The sequence below is a fragment of the Alexandromys fortis genome, unplaced genomic scaffold, assembly GCF_014885135.2.
Source record: "Alexandromys fortis isolate MF-2015 unplaced genomic scaffold, M_Fortis_MF-2015_v1.1 scaffold_83, whole genome shotgun sequence".
In the NCBI taxonomy this organism is placed as follows: Eukaryota; Metazoa; Chordata; class Mammalia; order Rodentia; family Cricetidae; genus Alexandromys; species Alexandromys fortis.
The window spans coordinates 4,978,212-4,988,317 of NW_026068001.1; the positions used below are offsets into that span (position 1 = coordinate 4,978,212).

A 10,106-nucleotide genomic window follows, 5' to 3' on the forward strand; every position below is an offset into this window, starting at 1 on the left:
TAATATTCTGTGTAGCCCACGAGCTGGCTTACCAGGGAGGATCTTAACCTGCGTCTGTCTGGAGCGGGAGAACCATGGCGACTCCTCACACAGCTTCTTTTTCCCAGCATTCTCCTCTGTCTACTCCGCCTACCTAATTTTCTATCCAATAAAATGGGCCAAGGCAGTTTCTTTATTAATAAGAAATCACTCCCACATCATGGAAGAGTGGTAGAGGAGCCCGCTTGGGCCATACTGGCTGTGAGTCTGGATCTCTTGACTGGATGTGACTGGCTGTCTTGCATCCCTGTCCCTGACTTCCCTGCAGTGATGGACTGTATCATGGAACTGTAAGGCACAATAAACACTTCCCCCCTAAACTGCTTTTGATTGGGATCTTTATCACAGCAACAGAAATGAAATTAGACAGCATGACATCACTTCCCACTCTCTCCTGTGTGTTGATAGCATCGGGGGCCTTTGCCCTTGGCCCTCCTTCCTTGCAACTGGCTTCGCTTAGCTCTAACAGATCTCAAGGTCTACAGAACTGGTCCTTGTTTCTCTGCCCCTAGAGAAACTTGGCATGGTCAGTTGTTGTCCTTTGATTAAGAAATGTCTCCCACCGGCTCATGGGGGATATTTGAATCTTGGTTCCCAGCTGGTAGCACTGATTCAAGGTTATAGAGCTTTTAAGAATCAACGCATCCCTGGAGGAAGTGTGTCTCTGGGGATGGACCTGCAGGTTTTCCAGTCTAGTTCTACTTCCTGTCGGTTTTATTTCTTGGTCTTTTAAGATGACAGCTGTCTCTGCCGCCTGCTTCCATCATCCCGAACCTCATGGTGCCTTTGTTGCCGTGATGGAGCGTTCACTCTCCAACTGTGAGCCAAAGCAGACATGCTCTCTTCTAAGTTGCTTCTCGTGTATTTGGTTACAGTAGTGAGATTAGAAACCGCAACAGGACACAGGCTCTACCAGCCCCTCCCCGGTTTGATCTTTCAATTCTTCCAGTTGTTTTAAAGAAACCATTTTATTTTCACATAGGTATATCTTCTAAGCTACATGTGTTCAGTTGGGGGCGTGTATGCATGCGAGCACATACATGTGGGTGCATATGATGGCGGGCTTGTGGAGGTCAGAGGGCAGCTTACAGGACTCATTTCTCTCCTTCTACCCCTGGTCCTGGGGAGCAAACATAGGTTATCAGGTGTGGAGGCAAGCGCTTTAACCTGCTGAGCAATGTCACCGTCCCAGCATTGGCAATCTTTACCAGCTCTCTCCACACCTGCCAATTCTCCCCTCTTCAACACAAAGTGTGTGTTTCAGATCCTGGGCTTTCTTAGGCACAGAATAACCTTATTTTGCTTTCCTGGTTACCTTCAATTTCTGGAAAGTTGTATGAATTTTGTATTTGTTACACTCATGCAAGCTTTCCTTTAAAAATGAGTTTAAATAAAAATGCAAGTCAATTAAAATAGAGAATTTAAGCATTCAGAGGTCATACATTTTAGAACTTTAATCAACCACTGAAGTCGTTCTAGGTTAGTATCAACCATTCTTCTAGAAGCCAACTTCTAGCCCAAGACTCCCCTGGAGGCTCTTGTGAGAGAGTGTGCTGGGAAGGAATACATTAGCTGGGCAGGAAGAGCTCCTTCCACTTAAGGGCTTTAGATTGCGCTCAGTCTCTGGGAACCGACAGCTTTCACCCAGAGTCAAGACTGAGAGGAAGAGAATGAGAGGGAGGTGGGGCTGGAGGACCAAATCCCACACACATTTATTGCCTTCATTCATCCACATCAGTCCAAACCCTGACAAGTTACGTGGAGAGAAGACGGGCAGAGGCACCTGCTCTGGGGTGGTTGAAGGAAGACGGCACGGCCTTCTCTGCGGAGGAGCTTCAGAGGAGGCTGCGAGGGCCTTTTCTGCCTGGGACTCAGTGTTTACCTTGTTAGAAACCGGATGTGCTCAGTTTCTAAGTAGCTAGTCCTTGTGGTTCTGTTTGTGTTCCAAGAGAGTGGCCCATGTCAGTCTTTGCACCTTTTCATTCTGGCGGGTGACATTCAAGGTGACGAGAATCTTCCCATCCTGGCTTCATTCCTCATGCTATTACACCCGCCATTGGCTTCATTGGCTGGCATTTAAAAGAGGAAGCTTGTTAAACTCAGCTGTCACGCTTGTGGTTTTAGAGGTTGGCACAGCAGACAGGCCTGGGGAAGGAAAACTGCGTGTGAGTGGCCAGAATGAGATTCTTCCAACAATCCCCTCACCTCTAAAAAAAAAACTTCCCCATGGACCCAAAGCATCATGGGAGTTTGCCCATCTTCTTACCATGTTTCTGCCTGTGTGGTAAGCAGCGTGGATGATGACATTGGAGGAAAGAAGAGGCCTGTGGAAGTTTCCGGGCCTCCTGCATCTGCTCTAACGCAGACATAGCCTAGCCTATCCTGTGTTGCTTTGTTGTTTTGCAGGAAACTTCATTCTTTAGCTTCCCTTGCCAACAGCCTCCTGGTTGGCTTCAGTAGGAAGCAGTGGTGTGAAACCAAGGACGAGACAGTAAGAACCCGCCCAGGGTCTTCTCCTTGCTTTCTTAGCCAGTAACTCCATATCGTCTCTCCCTCAACGACAGACTGAGGCTGCTTCCTGCTTCTGCTAAGCTTTATGTGTTTGCTGTGTCCTGTTTGTCTCCCAACCCCTGCAACTCTATGGTAACCAGTCCTCAGAATAAGCTTCCCTAGCGGCCTAGGTAGCTGCAGGTTTTCTGGCCAGGCCTGCCTGATATTCCGTGACAGAGGTTAGTGGATCTTGCCTATAAAAAACCCATACAGAAAGTGTTTATATCTAAACACTTAGGCTTCCTGGGCCAGCGGCCAAAACAGGAGAATTTACTGGATGCTATTTAGTGAACAAAGACAAAAGGAAATGTCCACAAGTTATTTTAGCCTATGGCCATGCTAAGGTAGGTGTGGACCGGATTTGGTCCACAAGAAAGAATAGGACAACACCACCTGAGAAACTACTGCCACCATCCAGGCAGAAATGACTGGGGCCTTGGATAAAGAGGCAATACTCAGAACAAGATGGAGTGAGCATTGCTCACCTGAAAGATGAACCTGCTGATGTGACCATCCAGACTGGAATGGAGAGGAGGTGATCTAAGGAGACACTTAATGCGCCTGTCTTGAGACAATGAACCCAAGAAATTGAAATCTCTGCATGAGTCTCTTAGCAGGAGAAGGAAATGGACAATGTCTGGTCCAGTCAGGGAGGATCTTATTTTATGCAGCTCTGGCTGGTGTGAGAACCTTATAGAACTGGAGATGCTCTAATGATGGGTCATGGGCAGGACCAGGTCTGGACAAGGTCAGCTTTCCTGCCCTGTGTTTAAATCTACACCTCAGGATCCCCAGATGGACTTTGGGGGTCACTGACCTCTTTCTTTGCTTCTTCTCTCAATGTGAACCCATCAAATAGATCTATTTCCTCTGTTTTTCGTCACTCCTTGTCATTCATTGGTGTCTTGAGGAGAGGGGTGGTCAAGCCTAGCTTATTAAAGGTTTCCAGGGCCTCTGACCCCCATAACTCCAGTGGTGGCAACTGTGTCACTGAATTTACCCTCCCAAAGTCCTAGGTTGAGCACAGTCAGTAGCTGAGCTCTGTGAACACAGTAGCCATTCAGCCTTTCTAAATGGAGACCTTAGTGTAGAGGAGACAAGCCCAGAGAAAGGAGAGGGGGAAGCCACAGAGTCCTTGTTTGGTGGGGGACAGCAGGAAAGAGGGGTGATCGACAATGAGTTTGGTGAGACTTTGAGTTGTTTGTCTGTGCATGTATGCTCTTATTTCATGGCAGATGCCAGGTCTCTCAGGGCCATCCAGTCACGGGTTGGTACAGTCAGTCTAAAAGGTGGATAGATGCTTGTTTTCTTGAAGCACTCCTACTGAGCTGAAAAGGTCATTGTCATTTAAAATGACCATTTACAACCCAAATTCTTAACCTAAGGTGCCCAAAGTGAACATCAGAATCTAAACTTGGCTGGAAAAACTATTATTTATTTTTTTTATTTTTTTTTAATGTCTAAATAAAGCTTAGCCTTTCCCTTACTGATAAGTGGAGACCAGAAGTCCAGCCGCAGAATCAACAGGGGCAGCAGTCTTTATAGCAGGCGCTCTCACAACGTGTGCTGTCGTAGATAACTTCAGATGCTCATGGCTCCCGGGGCAGTCGCTCTTGTTCCTGTCTCTAGAGCTCATCATTTGGGTCTAACATGGATCCACAACTGTTACTCCATCATCAATTAAATATCCTGGCAATTAGTTTTAGTGACTCGTCTCATTGCTCTGACAAAATACAAAAAAAATCGACTGAAGCAATTTAAAGATGGAAGAAGGGTTTGTGTTGGTTTCTAATTCCGGGGCTGCAGTCTATCGTGGTGGGGGAGGGAGACTGACAGGAGCAAGGGTCTCTGGTCACCTTTTATCTGAAGTCTGAAAGCAAAGGGTGATGCTTGTGCTCAGCTGGCTTTTATTTTTCTGGGACCCCTGGCCATGGAGCGATGCCACCCACATTTAGAGCAGATCTCCCCACCTCAGTTAACCCAGTCTGTATAAGTCCTTCATTGTCATGTTCAGAGGTTGGTTTCCATGGAGTTCTTAAAACCCATCAAGTTGGTGATCAAGATGAACCACCACAGGGAAATAGTGATGGCACAAACCTCCAATCCTAGCACTTAAAAGGCAGAGTAGGTGGTTTTGAGTTCAAGTCCAGCCTGGTCTATGCAATAGGTTCCAGACTAGCCATCTAGCCATGAAATATGGGGCAGGATAAATGGCTTTGCAATTAGGAGCACTGGATGCTCCTCCAGGGAATCTGGGCTAGATTCCCAGTATCGACATGGCATTTCACAACTGTCTTCTACTCCAGTTCCAAGGGCATTTTTGCCTTTTTCTGGCCTTAAAGGGCATTGGGCACATAAGTGGTACACAGACATGCACACACAGGCAAAACACCCATACATATAAACTTTAAAAGTTCACAAATAAAATACGATTCACCACATTTGTATTTCAATATAACTGATTTCTTTCATCACTCTGAGCCGTACCTTATGTCTTTAAGTGCATTGTTCAAAGAAAGGGTCTGTAGGCTTCTCCAATCCCCCCTAGCCTAGGAAGAGCCCTTCCCACCCATGTGTGAGCCCTTCCATCTATCAGATGCTGGTGAGAGTGTTGGTCTTGGTTTGTGGGTAGGCAGAGTTCTCCCTGCTTAAGCACCACGTGCCTAAGTGGGCACCGACTGTGCTGCCCGCCTTCTCCCCCACACAAGCACTTAGCTAATTGTGCTGAACTCAGGGCCAGACCTCGGGGAGAGCGAATAGGCCTGTCTGGACCCCTTGGCAGTCAATTATTCCCCTGAGCAGAAAGATGGATGGCTCCTGCCCATCTGAGTCCGGCTAATAAGACTGTCGATGCTGTTTTAATTCCAAGGCACAGAGCCACCCCCAGCCTTTGTTTTTAACCTCTTAGACTAACGTGGATGCTATGGAATTGGCACCCAGAGATGGGGAAGGGGTGCCAGGCGAGGCCTTTTTGGTACTCGGACATCCCTCTTCTGTCCGTTCCCCTTCTTAGCTGCTTCCTGGACAGCAATCTGGATTGGTTGCTTTTCTCGGGTTTTCATTTCAGGCGAGTTAATCTTTCTTGTAGGTTCTGAAATAGCCTTTTCTCCTGTCAGAGACTCCCCTGGATTTTCTTGTCCTTCCCTGGAACTCTCTAGTCCTTGATGATACTAGAGACGACAGGACTGTGCCTCTTAGTGGAGAGTTGGTTATAGGGAGGGAGGAGTTGTCTGTAGTCTTTCCCTTTGTCATTGCTCAGAGACCCTTGTGGCTTCTGAGAGGTTTTTCTTCTTTTTTTTTTTTTCTCACCAAGTTTCCCCATTCTGTCACTGTAAACCTTTTCTTGAGGATGTGGCCAGCTCTAAATTCAGGCTGAAAGCTCCGGAGTTTGAATAAGAGTCTGTCAGGTTGCTCTGTCACTGAAAGAGGTAAGCCCTCTTTTCCTGTGTGGTTGCAGAGAAGGTGTGGCTTCCTCACCCGCTCTTAACTGAGTCCACTTCTCTGCCCTACTTCTTAATCTGAGAGGATCAGAGAGCATCGTCCTAGAAAACTACCAAGAGCAGTTACATATGAATGCATTGGCTGAGCTGGAAGACATGCATTCATTTCTAGACATACACAGCACCCAGGGATCTGTTACTAAGAAGCACACAAAAATCTGAAAAAAAAAACTAATAAGCAGATCAAATTAGTGATTAAAAAAACAAAACAACCCTCCCCAAAACAGATCTGGGATTAAATGGTATCATTAGTGAAACATAACAGTTAAAAATCGACTCTGGTTCTTTTCAAACTTTTTCAAAAGGCAAAGTATATGTAGTACTGGTAAGTTCATTTCCTATGTTGCAGTTGCCTAGTTACCAAAGGATACTATAAGAAAATAAGATTATGGGCCAATATCCCTGATTAACATAGATGAGAAGTAATAGGCAAAAATCCTAGCAATCTGAATTCAACTTCACACTTAAAGGATCATTTGCTGTGACTGGAAATCAAGGCACGGCACGCTTCATTAGCAACACGAAAGATAAAATTTACAAGATCATCTCCCCGCATTCAGAAAAAATCTGACAAAATCCGATACTGTTCTGTGATAAGATGCCGAATCTCAGCTTCACATCGGAAATCCCAACCTGCGCAATTAGACAGGAGAAAGAAACCAATCAGAGGGAAGGATGTCATTTTTGTTTGCTGATAATATGGTCTCCTGAGAACCTGCCCCCACACCCAGCCAAGAAATAGCCCGGGAATTGACAAATAAATCTAGTGAAGTTGCTTTGGGTTGGCAAAAGCTGGAATGTTGGTGTATTCTAAAAGATTTTATCTCCCCCTTTCTTAATTTCTGTATTGATACAGAGTCTCATCAGAATGTCCAGGCTGGCCTTGAAAGTTCTGTAGTTTGGGGGTGCTTTCTGCTTGAGATTGTCCTGCCTCAGTCTTCCAAGTGGTTTCTTGTTTTACATCATGATATTAGGCCAGTCTATCAAGAAGCTTTGGCTTGCTTTGTGTTCCTTTTAATGAAGTTCTCCACTGTGACTGCACACAGAAAGCAGATCCATCTCTCTAGTCCTTCTCCTAGAATATAATAACCAATGAAGAATTAATTATCAACAAATAGGGTTTGGGGGATTTGAGAAGCCTCGGGGACACTCCTGACTTGCCAGGGCTGAGGACCATAGCTCTGCTCTTCTGTTGCAGAAAGCCACCCTGAATGTAGTGTCTGGCTCAGGTGTCCTTGCTGTGCCCTGTGTCTCCGCATTTTTATTTGGAAAGTGATGGCTGTATTTGTTGTGTATGAGGGTTGCTCTTGTCTGGTGAGGCTGAGAGCCCCGTGGATAAATCTCCACAGCCACAAGTCCCCATGCTGTAGTGGGGAAGTTGTAAAAGCCCTTCAGTTTATTTCATAGTAGACCTATAAATGACTTCATCTTTGGTGAGAGACATAAATGCCCCCTCCTGTGGCAATGGCAGCGCCTACTGAAGATGTTTACCGCTACAGCCACTCAAGAGGCTCCACCTTCCTCTCCAGGCCATCTCCCACCACCTTAGTACAGTACCTTGCAGTGACCTGGGTGACAGGAAGCAGGCCCTCTCTGCATGGTGATTAGCTTTTCTCAAAGGCCATTACACAGTTACTTGAAAATTATTTCTGTACCACTTTGTATGATATGGAGAAGAGGTGTCCTTCTGTCCACATAGGGCAAGGAAAATTATTCTCACTGAAGAATATACAAGTAATGTTGTATATTAGGGGTTTTATTGCTATAAAAAGATACCATGGCCATGGCAGCTCTTATAAGAAAAACATTTAATTGAGGTAGCTCGCTCATAGTTTCAGAGGTTCAGTCCATTATCATCATGGTGGGGAACATGGCAGCTTGCAGACAGGCGTGATGCTGTAGGAATAGATGAGCATCTTGCAGGCAACAGGAAGTCGACTGATAGTCACACTGAGCGAAGCTTGAGCAAAAGAGACCTGCACCCACAGTGACACACTTCCTCCAACAAGGCCACCCCTCCTAAGAGTGCCTCTCCCTTTGGGGGCCATTTTCTTCCAGACCACCACAAGTGTCTATCCATCCAACGGTTTGTTTATGTATAGAAGGAGTTTAAGAGAAAGTATTGGGGCAAGGTGGCAGATATGATCATTCTGCTCGCTATTTATGTGTCTGTTGAGTGTGACATCTATGCTGGCTAGTGTTTTGTCAACTTGATACAAGCTAGAATCATTTGAAAAGAGGGAGCCTCAGTTGAGAAAAAGCTCCCACCAGATTAGCCTGAGAGGGATTTTTTTTTCTTTTGGTTTTTCGAGGCAGGGTTTCTCTGTGGCTTTGGAGCCTGTCCTGGCACTAGCTCTGTAGACCAGGCTGGTCTCGAACACACAGAGATCCGCCTAGCCTCTGCCTCCCGAGTGCTGGGATTAACGGCGTGCGCCGCCATCACCAGGCCTGAATGAGTTTCTTAAGGCCAGCACCAGAGGACTGGATTGAAGAATGAGTCATCTCATCTGGTCTTAGAGTTGCACCCAGGATCCTGACTGGTCTAAGCAGCTGTGGGTATGGCTATTCTCTGAGATATAAAGAAGGACAGGAGGGTCGGGGTGTGTGTGTGTATGTATACATATACGTGTGTGTGTGTGTGTGTGTGTGTGTGTGTGTGTGTGTGTGTGTGGAGGGACATATGGATGGGCATAAGGGAGAGGAGAAAATGTTCATCTTGGCAATCAAAGTAGTGAGTTCTAAATGTTAGATAGTAAGAAAGATGTTTCACATAGCTTCCCTATGCACAGTGTGTATATACCACAAACGGGTGTTTTTCTATTACATTAATCAATAAGAAAACAAAATCCAAGATGACCACCAGAGAGGCCCGCTAAGCCTCAGCTGCAGCAATGACGAAACTGGGTACATTATGACTTATCTCACTCTGTCCTTTGTGACCTACCCAGCCCTGGCGCTGCCACTGGTGGGCTGAGAGCCAGTCCGCCAGACAGATCTAGCTCCTGCTTGAGTCCGGAGTGCGGACAAGTGGCTGCGCTGGCCCAATTTTAACTTGGCCCTCAGCTTCCCAGTTATGGCAACCTCCACCACCTCACATCGCCCCATCAAGGGAATACTCAAAAACAAAAGTTCAACATCTTCAGTGGAGGATTCCACTCAGCCATCCGGAAGATCTGGCACCCAGGAGTTGCAGCGTAAGAAATCACAGAAGTGGGACGAATCCAACATACTAGCAACTCATTATCCATCCTACAAAGACTATGACTTAATGAAGATGAACGAGCCCGGCAATCCCTATGCCAGTGCGCCACACGATGGAGAAGCCACCATGAGTGAAGTTCAAGGAAAGGAAGCTGTAACCCCTGGCACCTTAGCGAAGAAACTCTCAGCCACTGACACCTTTGGAGCCAGCCATCAGGGTGAGGAGCAAGAAAGCAGCAGTGCACATACCAGCAAATTCTTCCTGGACAAGCAAGAAAGGCAAAGACAATTTGAACTGAAAAGAAAGCTACATTACAACGAAGGACTGAACATCAAATTGGCCAGACAACTGATATCGGAGGAGCTACAGTCTGAAGTAGAGGAAGATGAAAACCAACCACGTCTTCATTCAAATTTTTGAAGAAAAGACTACTACAGAAGAAGCTCCGACGAACATCTAGAAATTCCATCAAAACGCGTATAAGATCTGCGGTTGCTGCTGCCATGGCCTACACCATCGCTGCTTCTTGCTTCTTAGAACCCATGGTCTTAGTGTGATAGTTCTTATCCATTTAACTGTTTAATAGTGTTTAATTGTCATGCAGGGATTAAATGGTAATCTTAGAAAATATTAAACTGGCAAAATGTCTGTCTTGTGGCCGTGCTTTATTTCCTGCGCCAATAATCATCGGCTTCCTTTTTTTAATTTGAAGATTGCCTTGAGCTAATTTTTGATTGAAAACTATTTGTGGGAAAGAAAGCGGGAATAAAAATCTGTGTACCCCTTATCTACTTGGCAATATGCTAGAAATGGTA

At 45.9% G+C, this 10,106-nt stretch overlaps 1 protein-coding gene across 1 annotated transcript; it reads left to right on the plus strand.

Moving 5' to 3' along the window:
* The first annotated feature begins 9,162 nt into the window (after positions 1-9,162).
* On the plus strand, positions 9,163-9,711 carry Ppp1r2c (PPP1R2C family member C). Its single transcript, XM_050160848.1, has one exon. It carries the CDS (start codon positions 9,163-9,165, stop codon positions 9,709-9,711), a length of 549 nt encoding a protein of 182 aa, XP_050016805.1.
* The last annotated feature ends 395 nt before the right edge of the window (positions 9,712-10,106 follow it).

Coding starts and splice junctions, on each gene's coding strand:
- Ppp1r2c (XM_050160848.1), top strand. CDS start 9,163: ATGGCAACCTCCACCACCTCACATCGCCCCATCAAGGGAATACTCAAA.